This window comes from Bombus flavifrons, chromosome 13 (genome assembly GCF_040668555.2).
Source record: "Bombus flavifrons isolate JBK064 chromosome 13, iyBomFlav1_principal, whole genome shotgun sequence".
NCBI classification, from domain to species: domain Eukaryota; kingdom Metazoa; phylum Arthropoda; class Insecta; order Hymenoptera; family Apidae; genus Bombus; species Bombus flavifrons.
In genome coordinates, this window is record NC_138454.1 from 6,454,611 (window position 1) to 6,478,440 (window position 23,830).

Below are 23,830 nucleotides of genomic sequence, written 5' to 3' on the forward strand. Positions count from 1 at the left end.
TAAGTTATGCTTGTCGACAGCCAAGCGAGATCCACTTATACTCGGTCGAGTACGAGGCACGTGCTGAAATATTTTTGGTATCCCCGCGACACGAGTTTCTCCGCTTTGTAAATTAAAAATCGCAGATGGTGGCCTTGTTTATGAGTGAATTAAATCTGACGAAGGCCGTGCCATACGATTCCAAGGATACGGAACGAATTTTCTTTCACACATGGAAAATTCTTGCAGAAAATTATTAAGTGGACTAAAAACGGTACATTGGATATCGTATTAATATGTATCAGAACATAGCTGGATACAGCGATTATTCCGTTTTATAGCTGTCAATTATTCGATTTATTCCCTATATTTCGAACAAACCGCGTTCTTTAAGATTTCTTCTCACAACGCGTATTCTTGTCACGTGCAACCGAATTTCCAGCCGAGGTTCGCGTTCTTACTTCGGATCTATTCGCTCGTTATCCGCAAAATTAGCTACAGTACGTCGTTATCGGCAAGAAACTGAAAAGGTAGGCAGGTGATCGAATCGATAGAACGATTGGAAAGTCACGAGGATTTCTATCTGACAGTCTGCTGTCAAGTTGCACATTTGCTCCATAAAACTGATCTGACAACCGGCCTGAAATACTTCGATCTCGATAACCTCGAGGACAGTTTCTGGCGATCTTTCATTGCCCTGCGGAAGAATCGCACAGATTCTGCCGCAGGCAAATGGTAAGTACCGGCACACAATTCTCTCACGGAAAAGATCTTGCGACGGGTTACTGTGGACAGGTAGTGAGTTACAAGGACAAGTAGAGCATCAAGAGACGCTCAACGTGGTAGCGAGACTTTTATTGCAAGAAGGACTCTGCCAGGAAATGGAAATCGAGTTTTCCCCGTGGATCGAGTTTGTCGTTTAAACTCACGCCAGACTGCCTCCACATGCCCGTCGCTCTTTTTCTCGTCTGCACTGCTATCGTTTCGTCCTCGTTCGTCAACGCCGCTAGTTCGATGTGTGTTTCACGTTGTTTAGAACTGCGCTTCCGACGATCGAGCATCGAAGGACTACGCGACAAAGGATAAGGGTTAATTAAAAGTTGCCTAACTATTATGAACCTCTACTATTCGCTACGTCGAGCTCCAATTTCGAAGAATCAACAAAGCTAATTCCTAGTTTCCACTCGCTACGTTTCATAGGGATTTTTGTAAGCAGCGAACCTTATCGAAACGCGTCGTTCGTACGAAAAGATCGTGTTTTGTGTTAGATCAACGGTGATTAAACACCGTTGTTACGATGGGAATCGTATAAACGTTTTCGAAATCGAATTGATCGACTCCAGCTTTTTTGTCTATTTCGTATTTTTCTTATATACGTACACGTGATATTTCAATTTTCAAGAGACAAATGACTTACTTGCGCAAGGTTCCATTGATAAATAAACCTACGATAGCAAGAAAACGACACAAATAGCAGTAAATTATGAGGTAAACTTGAAAAACAGTGTTTCTAACATTGTGATTTTAACTGCTGTGCAGATACATATTTGCCTGTCTCTAATGTCTAAGGGAGAAGTTTGCTTGGAAATAGCAATTTGCTACTCTAACCCATGACAACTTTGATGTCCGTTTGTGTCCATTTCCACTGGGAACTGAACTACATTGCCGCAGAGCTTGAGTTACTGACCGCAAGCCTCCTAATATTTGGGAATAAATATCTGTCGATCGAGCGTAATTCAAAGGTTTCAGAAATTGTTGAATGAACAATTTCCCGAATAATCCTTAACTAAGGCCGGTAAATTACTTAAAACGGCGAAAGTAATCGCTCCTTCTTTCCCTATCGCAGATAAATGATCGAATTTCAAGCTGGAAATTGTAAAATCGACGCTTTACGCTTGTTCTATCCAATAAAGAGCAAGTGTTCGATTAACTTGCATAAAAAGCAGTACTTTGCCATCCTTTATGCACGCATGAAAACGAGGCGTTAACATGTAAACGCGATTTTCTGTTTTACATTGGAGATAAAACACGTCCGCAATCAATAAGCTCCGCGTGGAAAAAAGCATAAACGATTTTTCATCTCAAGCGTTAATAATTATTCCGTTTAACGAAATATTGGGAAAAAGCGTCGTAAAATGGCGCGTATCGTGCGTGTAGTACAATTAATTTGCCATATTTTGTTGCTATACGCATTTACAGAAAATCACCAGAAATTTACCAAGAAAGGAAAATTCGCGTCATAAAAGCGTACAGTGAGTGCAGAAAAAAAGTAATAAAGTCGTTGAATTCTCGCAACCTCGACTCTCGATTCGTAACAATGGTGCAGGGAAAAAACGTAATCGTGTTCCTAGTCGCGTGTCAATGGTCATCGATTGATCGTAAAATCGTCAAAACGCGTACATCGCGTAACAACAGTCGAAACAGTCGTAAAACTTGCTCCATGTCACAGGTCATTCCATAAATAACGTCGCGCTTTCCCGTCTAACTTTAGCGATAATTTTACAATATTTTTAGTAGCAATTTTACAAAATGAGAAATTATATCGATGTTAGTTTCAGACAATTTTAAAGCGTGATATGTTTATCGGGTGTAACGAATCATCCGTTATTTTCTAGGTTTATGTTTTGCCGCTTTGGCGATTTTTCATCAAATACCATTTGAAAAATATCGTACATCGGCGCTAACTAAATGCACGAAATAAAACGAACGGTGTAATAGTTTCCAATTATATCCTTTTATTCCAAGTAATTTTGTTTTCCCTGTCACACGATCGATTATCGTCATTACGAGAGAGAAAATTCTATTTTAATCGCAAATGTTGTGAAATTCCTACCTGTACGTTTCGACAATTGCGTATTTAAATTCGTGGATATTCAAATTTTCGGATATTCTGATTTTCAAATACGTTTCTATCCTACAGACTGAAGGTGGAAAATGAAAGACGACCTGGTATCTCGTCGCACCGGCTTCCAAGTTCTTGCTTCTCTTTCATCTGTAATTGTTCCTTTATTAAATAAACCTTGTAATCGCCTTAGGGAGTAATTGACTTTTTAACATAGTAACACGGCGTCTCTGGCCACTGGTTAAGAGGCTAACGGATCTTCCTTCTCCGAGACTCTTTAAATTTTCATCGCGCTTCTTCACCGATGGAAAAGAAAACGCCACGACGACGAGCGGTTGCTGCACAGGCGAAAGAAGTCCTCGGCGTCTTCCAATGTGAAGCGGGACAGCGGATTATAAAATTAACGCTCGAACCTACGGATCGTGAGAGGGAAAATTCAGCTACGACAAGTTCCCTCGCGAGAATAAAAATTCCAGCGAGAAACTTCGTGCTTACGCCGCGTACTCAGATCTTCATCTTCTTCTTCTGCGCGCGTTTAGGAAATATTTCATGGAAAGACGCATACACGCGATTCAACGTGATCAACGTTGCGCTACTTCGATATGTTACAATTTCATACGATGATTCTTTGAATTAAAGATTAAATTACGCTTTTTACTACGACAGAAAGGAATCTAAATCTAAAGGGGAATATATAGAAATAGAGGATCGTTCATAGGATCGTGATCCTCCGAAATTCGTATTCTAGGAACGCGATCGCATCCATGTAAATTTACGCCAGCGACCGCGCAAATTATTACCTCGAGGGCGTGTCACGAACACTCTTCGCGCTTCCTCTCTCACTCTCTCTCTCTCTCTCTCTCTCTCTCCCTCTTTGCTTTTATCGAGTGGCTGTCGACCCGGCGGCCGATCGAAGCCCGATCGAAACCGACCCCTCTGCATAATCCGCCCCACAGGAAAAACCACTTTATAGCCTCTCTAGATTTAGCTGAAGGATTCTTCGCACGAGCTGATCACGGATCTGGCTATCGTTGAGCATTATCGTTGTCTACCTCTGCGTTGATCACGCCAATTTAACTACAATCCGTGGCCATCGAATCGCGATCACTCAAAACATTCGATATTGTTTATTTCTGTCGATTAAAATTGCGAAACGTGGATGAATCTCGACGGCAAAGTTTGTTAATCGTCAAGGTTATTACCTTAATCCTTAAAATAATCCTTAGAAGTTAACCTTCCCCAATGGGAAACGAGCCATTTCTTTCTTGAGAATTCGTTATTAATCCCGTGCATGTGCGTTGAATTTGAGAAATTAATGGAGGCGTGGTTTCTAAATTAAAATTAAATTAAAATTAGTAGAAGAATTGTCTGCCTGTGAAAGTAAACTGTTACGACTCGTTTCTAACTTACGTTCCGGCAGCTTCCATCCTATCGTTGATCGATGCTATGGATTTATTTCAAAAAATTGTCGCAAGCGTCACTATATCGCCTCTTTTAAGTATTCTCGTTGTCTCGAGCAGCGTTTGTCGATCGAATCGTGGCAGATCTCCGCAGAGATAAGGATGACGATCAAGATAGCCGCGGATCGTAACGAGGGGAGAGAAAGCTCCTCGCCGCGTGAAGATCATTGGCGCGGGAAAGCGGGCTGCTGCAGTGTCCTAGAAAATGTCCAAGGACGTAATCTCGAATGAAACGAATGGCTGATGTACCTTAGCCCTTTTCATCAAACGAACACGAAATAGAGAGCGCATGCACATGGGCCGCGCTCCTAACAATTATCGACAGAAATATCGTACCTCTACGGTTTGGCCTTTGCTCTCACGTTTTCTTTGACGAAGACCCCGACAGTACAGGTCATGGTACGACCCGTATGTGTGTGATAAAGTCGAAAGGATAGAAATAGAAAGAAACGAGTATTATTGAAACTGGAAAAAGAGCTGGCTAGCATTGATTAATATAGTAGAAATTGGTTTGGAAGAGTCTCGTAGAAGAAATAATATAATTGCACATGCAAGTAATCCAGTGTATAATTACACATCGTACAAGTTAGAGGTAATCGAGTTTCTAACTTGTTCGATGTGACTTTCATAGATTTTCTTATCTTCCCATTGGTCGAGTAATAAGATACAATTTTTATCCTATTAATCCTAGAATTCGACAACTCGGAAATTCCATCTACAAATAAAGAAGATTTCGCGGTATAAATGTAAGCTTTGGAAATCGTAGAAGTTTGGATTCGAGTTTACGGTAATTGTAAGAACAGCGTAGCATTGTTGTTTGTTCGTAATGATTTAAGAAGTGTTACAACTATCCACTTTGGTGGCTAAATAATGTGTTTGGTCGAAAGAGAAAAAAGTAATTGGATGATTCGTTCGTTAGAAGGACAATGGTAGATAAAGGGAAACGATAAATCAAAACGGCAGCGAGAAGATTAAGACACCGACGAGATCCTTCGATATAGTGCCGGCGATCCGTTTAATGACTGTTAGGAAAAAAAAAAGAATGAAACCGTAACGGGGTATCTCGTGATTAACGCGATAGATCACGGGTTGACGGGACCATCAATCACTGGAGATAGAGTTACACGAAACAACCGGCTGAAAGAAAGAATGTGCTCGACAACCTTCGAAAAATCAGGAGATTGCTTTCTGCAAATCCCTCGATATGTATAGAACAAAAAAAAACACTTCCCAAAGAAATAACGTTACAGTCCTTGAAAAAAGTCGATAAAACGAAGTGGAGGAAAGCACCGCAATAGCGGAAGCCGCTTTCTATAAAAATAACTTCTTTCAGTGGTAGAAACAACGATTAAGGAAACTTCGTGCCGCGGCGAGGTAAACATAGGAATCGGCCAATGGTGCCGAGTTTCAATCCCCACGGGCCTGTACAAAATTCTCTAACTGTCTAAAACGTTTCTACGATTTCGAAATAACGCATTTATGAAAAATTCCAGTGATACTATAGTATAGCCATAATAATATTTCTAAAGTAGACTTCCGATATTCGGAGAATCAAGCGACTCTCTCTCTCTCTCTCTCTTTAGACTCAATTTCCTCTCTTTGTGTCTACGAGAATATGAATTTGCATAAAAATCCGTAGTCCGGTGACGTTATTTTTTGATGGATGAACCGTTCCTCCGGTTACGTTAATAAAATCATAAATTTGCATAAGTAAGATTATCTGAAAATAGGAAATTTAGAATGTGCTTTGAGAAAGCAAGAGAGAATGCGAAATTGATCCGAGGAGTATAAGTGGTGGAAAAATGGCGAAGTAAATTTGAGATCGGATAACAGGCAATGTCTCTGAGACTGTGATGAACTTTAACTCACAGTAAGTATCTCCTAACTAGCAAGAAAGTCTTCGGCGAACGTCGACAAGAGTCTCTCCACAATGTGAAGCTCGACACGATGATATTATCCGGCAGAAGGGATCGCTACTCCAGGGAGATTTTGTGGGCTTTCATTGTCTACTCGCCAGATACTTTGCCCCCCCTCTCTCTCTCTCACTCTCTTTATTCTGCCACGCAAAATTATTTCGAACGTTTACAAGCCAGACACGGCATACGGATAATCGCTTGCAAAAAGTACAGGAACATTTATCTGAGAAAAACACGGAACATGCGTTAAACTGTTGCGTTATCGTGTTGGTTACTTCGATACTTGCGAGACTGACGAGATATAACGCGATTCTTCTTAAGCTAACTTTCCATTAATATTATCATATCATTTATTAATACCCCATAGCCAAATTACACACACGCATGACGATCATATAAACGTAATTTAAAAAATACGAAAGCAATGTGAATCCGTCTCCTGCATCGCGAGCCTACACAGGCTACATTTCAGCGAAACGATTGGCATAATTAAGAATACGGTACAGATTGACGATCAATTTATAAGTTTCTTCAAAACTTGAGTCTCGTATCGTAGTCTGCTTTACCGTATTATTGCATAATTAAATTAATCTTAAATTAATCCTAAATTGAAATCTCGAAAGGGTTAAGATATTATGAAACGATAAGAAGAAAAGAAGGGATGCAACAGACGCAAGGGCACATGGAAAGAGTATAAAAAATTGTACAAGTAAATGGTTGCTTGGTGGTGGAGTAGGCTCGGAAAAAGGACGTAAATTACGTGACTTTTATGTCAGTGGCGGATTACGCGAGGATGGGGACGTCCCAAAATTTGATTGCAAAAAGTTTCCACGCGATACGTGCGCGTGTATTTACAAAATGGCTGCAGCTGTGACCAAACCGTAATGAAATTCTAATTTCCACCGACGAAAAACAAATTACGGATCCGTTTGGATTCGCGTTACTCCTCTGTCGCGCTTTCGCATTCTCCGGTTCTACGGAATAATTCGCGATGCAAATGCCCTCCAGCCGCGTGTAAGTACGTTCATAATTATAATCGAGGAACGAACAACAAGAACCTGTCTTCGCCGAGACCTCGTGGAATTGTAAATACCGCGGATCCGACGTTGCGGCTTTTGGAGATGCTCCTTGGAGTATTACGGACTCCAAGTATTTTCTCTGAAATGTTCTTTAAGTTCTTCTCTCAATTCTTCCTTGGATAATTATATTCTACTTCGCTTCGCTTATTCGTACCGATAATTACAAAATGAGAAATTAAGAATCGTCGAAAATAAACAACAAACTCTTTGTTGCATACGTTGCTCTTTCGTGACATAAATGAGATAAAAGGCAACGTATAACGCGGAAAAATAAAGAGATAAAAGTCTGTCAAAAGAAAATGGAACACAGCTGGACAAAGCTGGCATCAAAGAGTTTACAAGTAGCAAACGTGCGCGGTCGAGTAAACCTGTTCGAGTAAATCATGCGTAATTCCTGTCAACGACATAGCCTGCCCTGTTATTCGAGAGATTATTTCAAACATATGTGCGTAGAGGCGATGCAAAGGATTTGATACGCGTTCCTTTCCAATTCGACGCTGCGAGACGTATAAAGCCAGACGAAGGAAACTCATTACATCGCTTATTATATGTTCTATTTCTTCTGTGGTGTTGCTCGACGTTGCATCGATATTTCACCGTTAAATATGCAAAGATACACGATCTGTTTAACAGCTGTCCAATGGAGAGTTGGCCGAGAAGTTATATCGAGAACACGGTAAGGAAAAAACCGTGATCCTCGCTACGGGCTGGCTCGCTTCGTAAACTAAAACCGATGGCACCCGAGGGTCTTATGGAACAGTGTGTCGCGTAAAGCAATATACGTGGCCGATGGAACGTGCATGTGCTCGTGTAATATGTATAAAACGTATCGTAAACTTATATTAATGGACTTATAAAGGTTCTTAGGGTACATGTAAGCTGGCGGAAGTTGCTCTTCCAACCTTTCCTTTCGAGCAAGTGATCACTCCATTGAGAAATTTGCTGCAGCTATAGCCCGCTCTTCTTAGTTCAGATCTCCTGTTTATTTTGCAACTGTCGAAAACAGTAATGTTTCTTCATCTTTCTTTCTCTTCGTTTAATCTTAAACGTTTAGCCAACGATGTCGAAAAACGAATTAGAGTTACCTGTAAATAAGAAGAAAAGTAGAAGACAAAATCCACTAGTGTCTCATAATCGTCATAAGATAAATACGCTAATTAGAATAGTAAAATAGATAGTAAAATGCTAAGAAAAAGAAAAGAAGAAAGATACCAATTCTGATTCTAAAAATGATATCCCTTCGTCAAATTGGTCGGCCCTTCGTCAAATTGGTAATCGTCGAAGGAACAACTGTCGAATCGTAAAGATGACTCGCGACGATTGCAAGCTTCCATTTCCTGAGGCAGTAAATTGCGAAATAGCTGACTGCCTGTTATTCGCCTCTCGCGTTGGACTTCATTAGAGCCGTTCCAGGCTGGCTTATGATAAACCAGTGGATCATAAACCTGGCTAGAAATAGGGGAAGGAAGGTAAGTCAGATAACCCGCATTCCAGCTTAAACTCACTCTCAAGACTAGCTTGCACACAACGGCCGACTCGTGTTGCAAGAATGGCCTACCACACACGTTCACGCGATATTCCACGACTACGCAATATGTGCCGCATCACCGTAAATTAGGATTTAACGTCGAATTAAGACTCAACGTCCCTTTTCACGAATATTTCCAGCCATCTGTCATCGGTGTTGGGAAAATCCAGAGCATTGGTCATGGACGATCGGGGCGTTAATTATCTTGTAACCGCTGCTGAACGAAAATATGGTCAACCGGGAACGATCCATCATGATCAAGCCCCCCGTACACGAACCCTCTCTAGTTTGTTAATTCGAAATAGAGAGAAACTGGAATTATCTTCTAGCGGGAATTCCAGCCAGCGTTAATACGAAATCATGATTTGTTTGAACGACAACATCGAAAACGCATAATGATCTATCACGAGTGTCCTTCGGCGCAGGCATAAAAAATCGGCGATAATGGAAAGTTTGCCGGATAAAAAGTTGGACGAACTCGTTAAGTAGTAGTATGAGCATACGTCTAGCATATCTCGGTATTACTATCTAGTATACACAGAGCAATAGCTCTCGACCGGTATTAGAGCCTAACCCGGTGAAATGAAATTTCCGCAGGTAATTTCCGCAGGCCTCGCAATCCCGGCAGGCTGCCGGATATCGATCGACATTGCTAACCGGTGTTCATTTTTACAGTAAACGCATACCGCCGGCTGGCCCGCTCGGAAACTTCACCGGCAAACGGAATTACGCTTTTAATTGAGAAAAATATCCGCGCAATTACGATCCGCGGCCCTGAACGGTCGGACGAAGCAGTTTAATTTATTCCGGTTGTGGTTTCCCAGCGCAACCGATCTTCTTTCCTTTATATTAATGTCGATTGCGAAACGTTCGTTGGCGAACGCAAACAAGCCGCTCCGCCAGCTCACTCTGCGTCTGCATACAGCGAAAGTATTCCGACGTTTTACCAATGAGAACTTTATGCGAAACATCGTAATATGCTCAGAGAGAACGTACGCTGTACGTACGAGACGTTTATGACTGCGATATGATTGAGAAACGAAGAAGTGAATCGTGGAGGAATAATCGAGAGTCAGAGTTGAGCGAGACAGAGTTTGAAGTAATCGAGTCGAGCGACGTTGTCTCGTACAGTTCAATTATTCTCTCCTTCCTATTTCATCGTTAAATATCATTTTATTCTTGTCGTTTTATGTTTAACGATGGGATGCCTGTCTGAGATTCCGCCTTCTTAGAGAATGGATACGCTCGTGCATATTGTAATAATTTCCCCCGCGTTTCTGCGAATAATTTTTCTTAGAGCGTCTTAACATCGAACGAAAGTAATTTTATCAATTACCAGGGCTGCTGGAGTATAAAGAGGGACGAGGCTACTGTCTTCGGCTTTCACGAGTCGCGTGATCCCACTCTGGAAGGCAGAAACGAAATAACTGGAAGGGGAAAAAAGTTTTAAGGCGCCGTATAGCAGTGTACATGGCTGCATCTTCTCGTGTTTCCGAACGTTATTACTTAGCTGTTTATCGCGTAACACGGGCACAAGGAAAGGGAAGAAATTGAATTTCGCCGCGTTCAACGAGAATAGACTGGGTAATGGCAACGAATAATGCCACGAAAATGGCTGGAACGGTAACGATCCGTGTACGAGACGGTAAATTCTCTTTCGCGTTGTCATTCATCGGGATACGGTATTTTTATTTTCTCCGTAAAGACGAACGAGACGCGTACTTCTCAGAATGAACTGAGAATAAAGTGAAAGAAGAATGGAACACCGTTTGTTGAGAAAAAGAACTTCATCGTCGGCTGAAACGATGACTTTTCTACGTAATTTCGGTCTCTTTAAAACGTTCCAGCTTCGACTGTAAATTAAACCAGATTCACTTGACTTTCCAGTTTTTCTTCCTCTTTTCATCCCCTTTTCTTTCCTATTCTTTTTCGCTGGTTAGAAAATCCACCAAGGTAGGCAACAACGTTATCTGAAATGTATCCCGCGTTGAAAACACGAGACGAATAACGCATCAGATAGGTCGGTACGTCAGTCACACGTTTTATCGTGAATCTTTCAACGAGTGGCTGAAAGGATCGGATAGCATAGCCTGTAGTAGCGAAGGAGAAATAGGCCAGGAGCACCCTAGAAACGTTGCCCGCAACGTATGCGATCCCTTTCTCCCCAGGATGTCGCGATAGCAGAATAAACGCGCGAAGGTACGACGTGATAAGGCAGCCAGAACGAATGCTACGATTTTTATCATGTACAAACGTAGAAACGAATATCGCGATGACCGTGGTAAATTTTTTCACAAGGTGTTAAAAAAGAAAAAAGAAAATTTGGACGATTATAGAGACATGAACGAAAAATGCTGTTTTTTCTTTTCGAAAAAAACCAAAGATTAGCTACATTTCGATTAAACGCTTAATCTTCTCAAGTGGCTAGAACACGCTACTCGTCTGATTTGCAAAGTAAACGAACGACTTTTTGCCGGAGATTTTCTTATTAATCTCACAGAGGGTCCTTAGCTAATCCTACAAGTAGGTAGAAGATTAAAAACTCTTCGGCTTCTCCACTTGCAACGATCCTCTCTCGTCTCCCACTCGACGCTCGATCAACTTCGATCAATTGGTTTTTCCAAAATTGCAGTCTGACACGAAAAACACGAACATCGCTGTTTGCTTCGTTAGCGCGATAAATGATTGATTGCCCCGTGGAGGATATTATTTAAAGGCTCGATGTCCGGGATGACCGACTTCCTATCAGATTCTGCACAGAATGCAGCACAACGTGGGAGGAAGTGAAAATCAAACGAAGAGAGAGTTAGAGAGAGAGAGAGAGAGGAGTTCTATTGTGTACCATGCAATTAGCCCGGCGTTTACGTCGCGTCGCATCGTTCGAGACTCTGTACAATTCACGCGAACACCTCTGTCTGTATTCCATACAGGACATCGAATTCCAAGCAGTGACCAACATACTGACACACCCTACTATTCCGCCAACGTTATTACCATTGCGTCCACTACTTGCGTCACAATAACTATTATCAAGCTTACATGGATATCATGCTCCTGATATTGTTCATCGCGGAAATTCGTCACGATACCGCCACAGCGTGACGCGAACAAACGTACACGACGACGACATTTCTATTCGAAAAAGAGGATAACTCCGATATTCGATACCGAAACAACCAAAATTCCTGATATCTTTGATATCGTTATATTATAACAATATTGTCAAAGCTTTAAAGGCAGCGATGGTGTGAAAGAATACGCTGCAAATTCAAACAGAGAAACAATTTTGGTAATACGCAGCCTTCGAGAATTTTATAAAAATCGTTCGTTCGCACGCAGTACTGTAGATAGAGCGCATTAAAGGATAATAAAATAGAGAGAAAGTCGACGAGCTCGTCTCGTTCCGTGGCGAAATCGAGTCAGTCGCAGAATCTGTGATTTCATCGTTTCAGCGACTTTTAGATGCAAATATCCGGAAAGTGGAAAATGAGGTTGCTCGCTATCTCGCTGCGACACCCTTGTACTTTCCTATCGAGCAACTTTATCCGTTTTCGAGTGACGTCTAACGCCCTGGCTCTCGTTAAGCCATTAACTTCTATCTTCGCAAGTTCCCTCGGAAGTTTCACCGAAATTTCTTTTCGCGCCCGGCTTCCCCGCGAAACTTTCACGGTCTCGCGACGTTCTGCATCGAAAATGCTTGGATAAGCGCGACCAGCGCTCCAAGAATACGTATCGTGTGTGAGAGAAGGGCTCGTCGTAGTGTCTGACACGACACGTTCCTATACTACTGGCACGCTGTAAAAACCGTATTAAGTGGAACAGGATGGCGCACAGTCCGTTTCTTTGTTCTATTCTCGCGATTTAACCGAGAACCAGCCTTCCGAAACTGGAATCCGGAAGTTGCGGAACTACGCGAATGGCGGTACTTTCCGCGCTTCTACATAACTGATTGCCAGAATGAACTTCTGGAATAACCACGATCCACCGTGGAAGCTGTATCTCGAATTTTCGTTATTTGCTTCGCAGTGGAAATGGAAAATGGATATATACGCCAGGGAGGAATATTCGAGCGGACGAGGAAATTGAAAAGAATCCCCTGCTCTCGTCTTCGACGTTACAGTCGGATTGTGTTCGAAATTGGTCGCTTAAAGGCTGAAAGGGATTCGAATGGCGCGAAAAGATTTTCCGCTGGAATTCTTGGGGGGAGGTCCGCGACGGATCGATCTCCGGATTAACGAAGAGAAAAGGGCTGTCGCGGTACACGGCCAAGAAGGTTGTATGCGAAGGTGAATAATACATTGTCTCCGGAGCAACCTGGCGCGTCCGAGGGTCTGGAAAAGGGGGATGAAAAAGGAACGGCGAGAAGCCCGGCTAAAGAACGAACGTCCAAGGGAAAAGAGAAGAAGGCGGAGCGGAAAGACCGCAAGGTGGAAAAAAGAATGCGCTTTATTTTGCCGGGCACAATCGGACAACGACGCAAAAGCCTGCTGAATTGGCAAAAGCTCTCGAAAGTACTGTATCAAGCTGCCGGCGCGGCGCTTCACTTTGTTTATTCCCGTTCTTTAGCTAACAGTGAACCACAGTGAGCGGCGAGTTTCGCCTATAAATCAACGTCGCGTTGAATGCTTCGGTGCATGATACAAACACGAGGCTTTCTCCCTCGAGGAATGGGAATAAAGTCAAAAATCGCACGCGTGTCATACAACGCGCGATACGCTTCGATAAAATATTGCTGACGCGTCGAATCTGCGAACCACTCGTTTCTCCGACCTTTATTCCGCTTAATTAAACCTTCGTTTCAAAGCTCTACGTCTCCTATTCAAACTTTTTTCGTCGGTTTCGATATTTTACACTATGCTGGATGAACGTTTTCAGAGTCACGAGCCATGTGCACGACGAGTTCTCTTCCTCTTTTTCTTGAAATTCCGATGAACGCGCCTCCCTCGTGATTCTTTGCGAATTTTGTCCAAGATTTATTACGACACGCGTGACGCGCGATCTTTTTCGAATAATAATTCCCGTGCCAGAGATTTATGGCGAAAGAGAGTTTCGCAAGTCGTTCGCAAGAAACTTCGTGGAACATGCAAGTTCAATCTCATCCGCTGGATCGAAGTTGCCATCTGCTATGATATCGCGAGGGAGAAAAAATTCTCCAACTATATGAAAGCCGGTAGCCATTGTTTTTCCTTAAGATAGCGCAACGATTTATTATTTACCGAGACAACGAGCACATTCGTTTCGATGAACGTGATTCTGCGCGTTGTTCTACGAGGCGATAGACCCACGTAACGCGCGCGCCTTTCAACCTCGAACTGCGGAGTCGATCTCATTAAACCTAACGACTCATATTTGCCGACTTGAGCAAATCGTGTTCGCCGCGTGTTTGCCAGACACTTCGTCGCTGTTTGCCGCGCCGTGGGGAAACATACAGCCCGGATCAAATCTGCGAAACAATTTTACCAAACCGTGAGAAACTTCGCGTCGAAATACCCTGCCTTCCAGCCTCTGGTCCAAACTCAGCATCTACCAAATCTTCAAGACACCACTGAAAAATCCTTCGACTATGGATTCATCGTGTCTCTTCGTTTCGTCGAGATACTCGTTTACAGCTGGTGTCGAACAGTCCGAATACGACGAAGAATTTTCCGGAGAACGAGACGATCGAAATTCTTTCGTTGCTGGCTTCTAATTTAAGTCCAGAGTCTACGAGCAACCTTGACACAAAGCGCGAAGAAATCTTTCAACCAATTTGAGCTTCCATTTCGTCAAGTTCCGGCCGGCCTCCAACAGTCGGAAGAATGGAACGGTCGAACGTGAAGGGTAATGGAAGAAAGAGAAGAACGAGGAATAAAGAAACGAGGAATAGTTCAGTCGAAATGCAGAGAGCTGGACCAGTATCACGGTTGGATCGTGTTTCCATGGTGCATTGGGATTTGTGCCACGTGTGCTGAGTATAATCTATACGATGTAATCGGGTCACGTTCGTTCGGCGAACAAAACTAACGAGAGTGCAGCTGCTAAGCATACCAGTGATTCTACAAACCGAGCGAACCATAAACACGTCCCACGAATCGTTCCAAGTTCGACATACCCACAAGAAGAAAAATCCAAGTGGTTTCGTCTTCAACCGGTGAACGCGTCTAATTTCCTTTCTACTACGAAATTTTCAAATGAGGTGGGAAAAGCCATAACTGGATGGATAAATTGGATGGAACAGAAATAAGAGGTCCGAGTTTTCGTCAAGTATACGCGAGACTTTCATCGAATCTGTTGTGTTTTCGTGATAACGAAAATTTGTTGCTTGAAAACTTTTTAGCGATAACATTTTTGGGAATATTTCACAACGATGAGTAACATGTTTAAAGTTACGAAAAGAACAGGGAAACGCACGTTTGGTTGAAGAATCAAATAAAAGGACAATCTGGATAACGTGCGATTAATCAACCAAATGCCCAGGTTTCAAGCTACTCGTCTGTAAAAAATGAAAAATGCGTATTGTTTACTCGACCAGTCGTGGAGAGACACGATCGCGAGGAAGCGCATCAACGGGAGTCGTAAATTCCCGTTACGACTAGACAATCGACGCCACGAACAGATCGATCCCCTATTTCGATTAGGATAATAGAGGTGATTTAATTAGTATAGTATAATGCTTGATCAACAGTTCAAAGATAGTATATATTTCCAACAACCTTGTGAAGAAGATAGTTACGCTGGTGCGTAAGGTATAAGTTAAGTAGGTGAATGATCGAAGGGTGAAAACCCGATAAAGAGATGTTGACTGTTCTGTAGTCATAGATCCAGTGAAGTTCGATCACGATGCTGTTGCAAAGGAAAACTCTTGTTCGGTAGTGATCGACCCATCACTGATCGCTCGCGGGTGGAATGTTGGGAAACATGGGAAAAGCCACGTTTCCCCTATTTTTACCTAATGGAGCAATAACCATAAGGAACCTCTTGACACGAAGATGTTTTATGCCACTTGACGCCCTTAACGGTAAATCAAAAAGCCTCGTTTTATGGCAGTTCCTTAGGATTATTGCGATCCGCCTAATTCTATGTGCACATCTGGTGGCCGTCTCGAACGTAAAGAGTCACCGGACGTAACACGTATCTTATCGTATCTTTCCCATATATAGTCTTCCCACATACGCAAAATGAAAGAGACCGGTTTATTTTAAAGCCAGATTCTCGTGCAAATACATTGCAAAGCGGCATCCGTCGAGCGAAACTCCCGATAATCTCGAACGTCAATCTCCACATCCAATACAGCCGCAGAGAAAAATCCGCGCTAGCTGTTCAATTTCCGATCGATCGCGAGAAAAGATCGACTATCGCGTTTCGATCGTTGGCGTTGCGTTAACACGGCGGGTAAATTGCGGCTCTGGCGTCACAAAGCGGAACTGCGGGAACGCAGGAGCCGCATTGCGCTTCGGTGAATTTACTACGGATAATATGGTGTAATTCATGGGATGACCAAAGGGGTGAGTCGCTCGTCGCCTACACGCAACAGAGAGTTAGGTAAATTGGCCGTCGATGTACGTTGTACAAGGTCGGCTGAGTCCTCGCCGACGAATAATTTTAATCGGAAGATGGGCGTGAACCGGCCGATGAAATGGCCCCGCCGAATTAACACCTACGATGATGCACGTTTCACCTTTCGAAACCACGTTTCACGATCGATTATCTGGCACGAAGGTAGGTTTATTGGCAATTAAGCTAAATCCAGTTACCGTAAGTTTTATTACAGCGTGAGAAGTGATTATTGCAATACGAACGAGATAATCCATCGAACTTCTTTCACGTTTATGATAAGTTTCTATCTCTACGACGAGTACTTCTATGAAATCGAAACGAATCATTTCGATCGATAGAACCGTTTGTCGCGTATCGTGGCCTTTTTATTTTGAGAATCGCTATTTATTATCAAAGTATGGTTAATCGGATGTAAAATACTTGTTAAGTAATGTAATAAGTTTACGTGTTCGTCTATGAATCTGTCTCGGTTTATTAAGGCTCAATTTATAAAGTTGGACGCTAATTTTGATAGACACATCGTAGATTCAATATTCGACCATGTTAACTCGTAAAATATATTTGTACGTCATTACGTGCAGTTAGCTTGCTACAATATTGTCGTTTCTGTCGCGGAGGATATTAAATGGATATTAACGTCAAGCGACCGCAAACAACAACCACGTGCCATGAATTTTAAATCGAGAGACGATCGATGTTGCCACGATGGAATCAGCGTCCATCCAGTCGATCGATCGGCAAAAGTCCTGAACGCGGTAAGATGATTTATGTTATCGATGATCCACCACGCGTGTTAGTTGATCTCATTTACACGGTTCTCAGGTCGACTCGTGGCTATATCGATCCTTGGTCTCCTCGAGTATTGGCTGCGTCGATGGTCAACCTGCGGCTTGATTTATTGGCAAACCACGTTGCTGAAACCGCTCCGTGTACCGATCATGATGGAAACTGACTACTGGAAATTTCTTCCAGCAGGATTTTACCTTCGTGACTTTGGTCCGACGATAAGAGTGTCTCAACAGAAACATTTTGAAATTGAATTCAAGGAACCAATCTGGCCACATGATGCGACATGTGCTCTCATCTATCATCATATCCGTAGTACCATTATTTCCTCAGGTAGTTTTCAGAAGCGTGACAGAAAGAGGGTTGTAAGGGTGGAAGTACAAGCCAATAATGGTAGGAAGCGGGTCTATTGGGAAAACGGTGACGCGTGAGAGCCATCGAAGTGTTAACCATATTCGGGTATGGGCGAATAAAATAGCGTGGTCGTTTCAGTGTGTTCTCAAAATCGTTCGAGTTTTGTTATCGATATCGAGCAATTTGTTGCCAGTCAACCTATTAACCGGAAGACGAGTTAATACGTCGATCGATTCTTCCACCTCTTGGACGTAATAATTTCTTTACTTATGGCTCTTCTATTTCTTAATACGACGTTTCATTTCTATCAACGATTACGTGTATACTCGCAAGAATGAAAATCGTTTCGCTGTTATTTAATTATTAATTTTGCGATTAGACAAGTTTCTGACTAAAGTAGAACCCGGGTCGGTAGATTAAATGCTGCTCGATGCTGAGATAAAAGCACGTAACTCGCGTCGACGGAATCGATCACCGTCGTCTATGGCTATTGCTCAAAAAAAAAAAAAGAAAAAGAAAATTAATTGCTTCGTTGAGTACGTGGCCTGTTCGAACAGTTTCGGTACTGCAGGCATTCGCACGTGGTTGAGCGAACTACAGTCGTTACGAACTTTGGAAATCCTGCAGGAAAGTTCCTTCGTGGGTCGGTAGATTTCGAGGATCTACGAGAGGATCAGACGTCAGATACAAATTCCAGAACAGTGGCGGTTAACCGACCCTGTTTACGAACTTTAGAAACGTAGACGATGAGAGAAGCCAGACTTTCGTCGAGCGAAATAAAATTCCACGGATCTCCGGCAATTCCATCCGTCTCGGACTGCTCCGTTCAACGATCTCCCAAAAGTAATCAAACGCGTGAACGCGATCCTCGATCTTCTCGAACGCGTATTAACTTGTACCATAATTCCCCTTGTTTTCCATTGTCTGGGGAATTTTCACGGGCTGTAACCAGAATTTCCATGATGTAGAATATTCTTACACGTTCTAGTTAAATTTCTGCTCTCTATGGAATTTCTATAGATTCCAATCTTGCGATCTCATATCTCTAGTAAAATTTGCGGACCCTAAAGAATCTCTGTAGATTCCAGCGAAAAATTCCAACTGCAATGAAAAGTTTTTGCGATCTAGAATTATCCTCCCAGTGAGATTTCCAATTCCAGTAGAATTCTGTTTACCTAATCCTAATAAAAAAGAGTCCTAGTTTTAGAAAGGATTTCACGAATTCCCATAAAATGGCCGTCCGACGTAGAACAGCTCTAGTAAAATTGTCAAACTCTACCGAATCGTCTGTAGATTCTTGTGAAATATTCCGGTTCTATAAAGATCTTGCGGATCTCAGAGAAAGCTCCTTTCGATCTAAAAACGCCCTTACCTTTCTAGCAAAATTTCCAAATCCTACAGGGTTTTTGCAGATTCAACCGAAAGATTGCGGAATTCTGGAAAGCTTTTTAGTAAAATCCCCCCGATTATCTGCGACTCTTTAACTTTTCAAGTAAACAATAAAGTAAACGGTCAGGTTTGATGATCGTCGTTCGATGATGATAACGCGAAATTTGCTCTGCTCCCGTGTTACAAGCGAAACTAGCTGGAATCGTACGATTTCGGTGAACCAAGGAGACCAAGGTTCCGCTATGAGAAGGATTAAGGTCGAGACGTCTTCGACATGCCGAGACGCATTTACAGCGGAAGGATTGCTGTCGTAATCCTGACGGTTACACGAGTCGCTCGATCTCAATCCTAATCCCGCGTCGCCTGGTAAGCGATCCTCGCCACGATAAACCACTCTCTAACGATCAGGACGTTTGACATCGATGACAAGCTTACACAAAAAGCTCATTGTTCGGTCTAATGGGACTCGGGAAACTTGCGCGTCTACGAGTGTGCATCTGGTGCAACGTTAGCGCGTACTGTCGGCCGTGCAACTCGCTTCTATTAAAGTTCAAGAGTTAAGCCTCCGCTTGTCGTCGGGACAGTTTGGAATTTACCGAAACGCCAGAGATTCTCATCTCTTGCTGTTCTACAGTTTCCTTGTAGCTCTGTTCGTCGGCTTTGTTTAATTCAAAGGGACTCTCTCGAGCACCTCATTAACCAACTGTTCTAATTTCCTTTATCGCAACTTCATCGTTCGGAAAAACAGAGCCGGAGCTAGCGAATTCGAGGAATTCCTTTGACGCTGGCAATGAGAATCGAGAGACGACTCGGGCTGTTGAGAAAGCACGTGGAAAAAAAGCCGGTACACATTAATCGAACGTAAACAACCCCGCGTTGTCGTTCGACGAATTAATCCCCTTGACAGGAAAAAGGAAACAGAACACGGAGGCGAAAGAACGGGTACGCGAATACAAACGAACGTGTGGAATGGAAATTGCGCTGGTAACACGACGATTCCATTTGCCTCGCGGAATTCATCTATATCGATCGGCGAACCGTCAAGGCTACAATTCCCCGGCAGGAATGTCGGGAACAAATAATTCGCCACGACGAGCAAATGGAAATCCAAGTGATCCATCGCCTCGATGAAAGTGCGGCTAGCCGTACGTGAAACTTCGCGAAACTCTTCGACCACATGATTGAAGCTCGATCCGACCTCGTGTTCCAAATTCCTCGCTCGATGCAGGATAAACTGGTTTCACGGCCAGATGAAGAATGCCAGATCTGTTGTGAAAAATTAATAAAAACGTCGCCACTGGGATCGAAAAATATATAACAGAGCTAATACGGAGACAAATAATACGGAGAAGCATCGTTGCGAAACTTCACCAATTAAGCATCGAGCGATCTATTCTCCAGACAAGATACGAGTGGCTGAACATCATTCTCAGGCGTTGAGATAACTGGGTATCCTTAATCCCCTCGCGTTTACTTAGCATGAACTTGAAGAGCTTATGCTGATTAGCAAACACAGCCACGGTTTCCAGTACGCTGATCAAAGTTAAGACACATCGGTGTCGCATCGTGTCGAAGATCGCTTGCTACCATTTTCCAGTAAACACGACGTGTATTGCACGTGTTTGCGAATCTTGTTTCGAACGTCGATTCCCTCGAACCATCTAATTTTATGTCTAATTCAATATTAAACGACGAATATGTAATACGAATCTTGGATGTCATAGAGCTGAGACGTTAGGAAGGAAGATGAATCGCGAAAAGAAATTAATCGTGTGACCGGCTTATGCGCCTTGTGATGCGAACGTTTAATCAAAATGGAAAGGACTCCGAAGAGAAAAATACACACCACCGTCCGACGAGCTTAATTAACGCTTTAATCGTGCCTGTGTGCCAACGCTTCGCGCAAACAAACATCGGCGCGTTATTTAATTCAAACGACTCCGTTGCTTCTCCCTCGTTAATATCAGTAACAAGAACGTGCGACGTCTTTCTCGGCTAATCTGACTTAATTACGAAACTATGATGTATATTCCGCGCAACAAAGATTGTTCCAACAGGCGAATACAAATAACCGGAGTAATTTCAGCTTGGGAGAATTTTTCACGTATATTTTACGTTTAAGGTGTCGCGATACTAGCGCCGTCAGCGCGTTAACTACCAGTACGTAACATTCATATTTATTTCTCTATTTATACGTTTCTTTAATTATTTGCTGCTTCAGATTTTTACTTCTTTTTCAGCATTAGAGGCTATTAACTCTTTCTATAAACGTAAGGCAAACCATATTTTCTTCGTTTTTGACGCGAGAGTGACTCAATGTTCGATTATGTAAATTATCAGAAATCTTTAGATAAAACTGATTTACCATATTTCCAGATCTTAGCCACGAAATTAATCGAAATCTATTTATCTGAACGCAAATTACAGATAATTCGGAGAATTAACGAACTCCTATTATACGTACAGACTGTCTTCGAAGTCATGGTACCAATCAAGCGATGATTCTACGTGCAAAGATAAGTCGTATAGGAAAGGATAATATTTTTCGAAATAGGAAAGTTTGAAAAGCCATCAACTATCCGTGTATTAACTGGAAGTTTCGAGTTACGCAACTTGTGTTTCTACTCGCGTCTGTATTATTAAACATGAAAAACGTCAAGATTCCTGCTTGCTGTTTAATAAAATAATTCTTCGTGAATTATTCATGAAATCATTCGATTTAAATGCCGAATGAAGGAAGGTAATAATCGATATTCCGGAGATAAGATAACAAGAATAAGAAGAAGCAATTTTTCTTGAAAATGAAACCTTGAACGGAAAAATCGTTGCTCTCCTTTCCCGACTTATTCTTGCATGTAGAATCGCTTCCATATGAATACCAATTAACTGTTAACCAACTTAACTAACAAATTCGTATACATAAACGAAGTTCTAGCGTATCAAATAATAACGAAATGTCGTTCTCTTCGAACAGTACGAAATTTCTTACCTCGTTAGAATCTTTCCGACGTACGCGGCACGCGTTTGTAATCCTCGCGGAAATAATTGTCCTGGCAATTCGATAGGTTTCCACGTGCAGCAGGTATGCAATTTACTGAAACTAGACTGTATCGGTTTTCAGATATCGCCGGTGGTTACCTGTGCTTTGTCATCAGCATATTCGGAATCGGTGTGGTGACGGCGGTAATCGGAGACGTCGCATCCTACTTTGGCTGCACCCTGGGAATCAAGGACTCGGTTACCGCGGTGGTTTTCGTCGCTCTTGGTACCAGCATTCCCGGTAAGTCGAGCGCGACCGCCATTTCCGTGGAAAAACACCACGGAGCAAGGATATCACGCTCACAGTCCACGACAATTTTCAACGAATTTTCTACGTGACGAACTCCTGACTAGCTATAAGTTCTTTTTCAATGACGAGCAAGAAAAAGAGAGAGAGAATGGGACGCAATTAGCGGTAATTGCGGGCTGGCTGTTTTACGCGTGAAAAGTATGCGCCACTTCAAGGACACCCCCGATGCTGAATACAGAAACACGAGGACAATTAAGAGATTACCTCTGCCGCTAACGATCCTTCGTCCTTGGTAACTCGGTGAAAAAGATCTCGAAGGGTAGAATTTACAAGCGTTATGCGGAATAACTTTGGAAATGTGCGATGTTGGAGGGAACAAAGAAAGCTTTTCACTTCCTCTTAACCTCTGCACGAAGAATTGCTCGATTCGTTGATGAAGTTTTTCTCTAATCTTGTTTCGAGATAATTTTACCTACTCAGGTAACTTTACGAACAGTCGTTTATACTCCGAGAGGAAATTTCACTGTTGAATGTCCTGAAAGGGAATCTCTATTTTCCACGGGCAAACTCTTTTAAACGCGCGGCTGAAAAACTGATCGTAGAACGCGGTAGAGACTTCGATAAACATTTCAGAAATTTTTAAAGTCCCTTAAGAAAGCCTAGGGAAGAACGATAAAAAGCTTAGGCGTGGATACAAACGACCCGGCTCGCCCACGTGGGGTAAATTAATGGCAACGCCTTGAAACAGGCGATTTGCACGACACATTTATCACTATGGATTGGAGGAAGTACTTTACTGGAGCTCAGAGCCCTCTTTGTCCGGCTGCTTTTTGTCCGGAATTCTGGACGGACCGATGTCGAGATGAAAGCCGGGGAACAACGTCGGCTGGATCCATTCGAACCTCGCGATAAATCTTGCAAGAGATGGTGTCACTTTGTGGGACATTTCGTCTGGCGTGGACGAAATACGGTCTCCCTACGGTCTCCTTTCGCGATTCCAGTGGAACGATGGTCGACTCCTGGTGGAAGAAAGTCACGAAGAGAATTGTTCGGCTACGCTACTCGAGCAGACTTTCGAGATCTGGAAACTAAAGGAGAAAAGAGAAACGGCCTGTGTTCGATACAATTTTCACGAGTTCCAGCCATTAGTCTACGAATACAATGGAATCTCTTTGAAATTTAAATGGCGTAATCTCGCAACTGTCGAAACGTCGTACGATAAAATAATACGTTTAAACAACCGTCGGTGAATCTCTTGTTCTAGGTTCGACGATAATTGGCAACGAAGTTCGTTCTCGAACGACGTACCTCGAATATACGACGTTATTGTGTAACATACAGAAACTACAGAGGAGAAATAGTTAGGAACGTCGTGACGTGGATAAAACAAAGGCAAGGCTTGAAATCGAGATAAGAGAAAAAGGAGGCTTGTTCGCGTCGAGATAGACAGAACGAGATTATCAACGTGGAAATAAGAAAAACGAGGCTGAAGAATCGAAACAAGAAAAGTAAATGGCTCGTGAATTTTTTAATTAAAGATGGTAAGGTTAATTTCGTGGGCCGTTTATCCGAATGAATTTCCGCTATTCAAAGGAAGGAGGCCATTGAGAGGCGGGTTCGCTTGAACGCGTTTATTCGTCGGCAGCGCGGTGGAAGAGAAGCCCTGCGAAAT

General features: G+C 42.7%; 1 protein-coding gene and 1 long non-coding RNA gene across 5 annotated transcripts in view; one reads left to right on the plus strand and one right to left on the minus strand.

Moving 5' to 3' along the window:
• The window catches only part of Calx (sodium/calcium exchanger 3), a 122,145-nt gene that overhangs the window by 78,175 nt on the left and 20,140 nt on the right, over positions 1-23,830 (plus strand). For all 3 annotated transcript variants that reach the window (XR_011174803.1, XR_011174802.1, XM_069125613.1), the window contains exon 6: positions 21,991-22,149. Coding sequence is in view for 1 of the 3 variants with exons in the window: in XM_069125613.1 (XP_068981714.1) it covers positions 21,991-22,149 (159 nt within the window). In the remaining 2 variants the exon portion in view is untranslated. The remainder of the gene's footprint in view (positions 1-21,990; positions 22,150-23,830) is intronic.
• Positions 1-23,830, minus strand: part of LOC138186127 (uncharacterized) — a 62,357-nt gene that overhangs the window by 7,318 nt on the left and 31,209 nt on the right. Inside the window, exons 2-6 of one of the 2 annotated variants that reach the window (XR_011174810.1) lie at positions 8,489-8,725; positions 8,179-8,361; positions 4,232-4,479; positions 4,024-4,151; positions 3,622-3,928 (exon numbers count right to left, since the gene is read on the minus strand). This is a non-coding gene — a long non-coding RNA (uncharacterized LOC138186127). The remainder of the gene's footprint in view (positions 1-3,621; positions 3,929-4,023; positions 4,152-4,231; positions 4,480-8,178; positions 8,362-8,488; positions 8,726-23,830) is intronic. The other variant, XR_011174811.1, reaches the window with a different exon arrangement.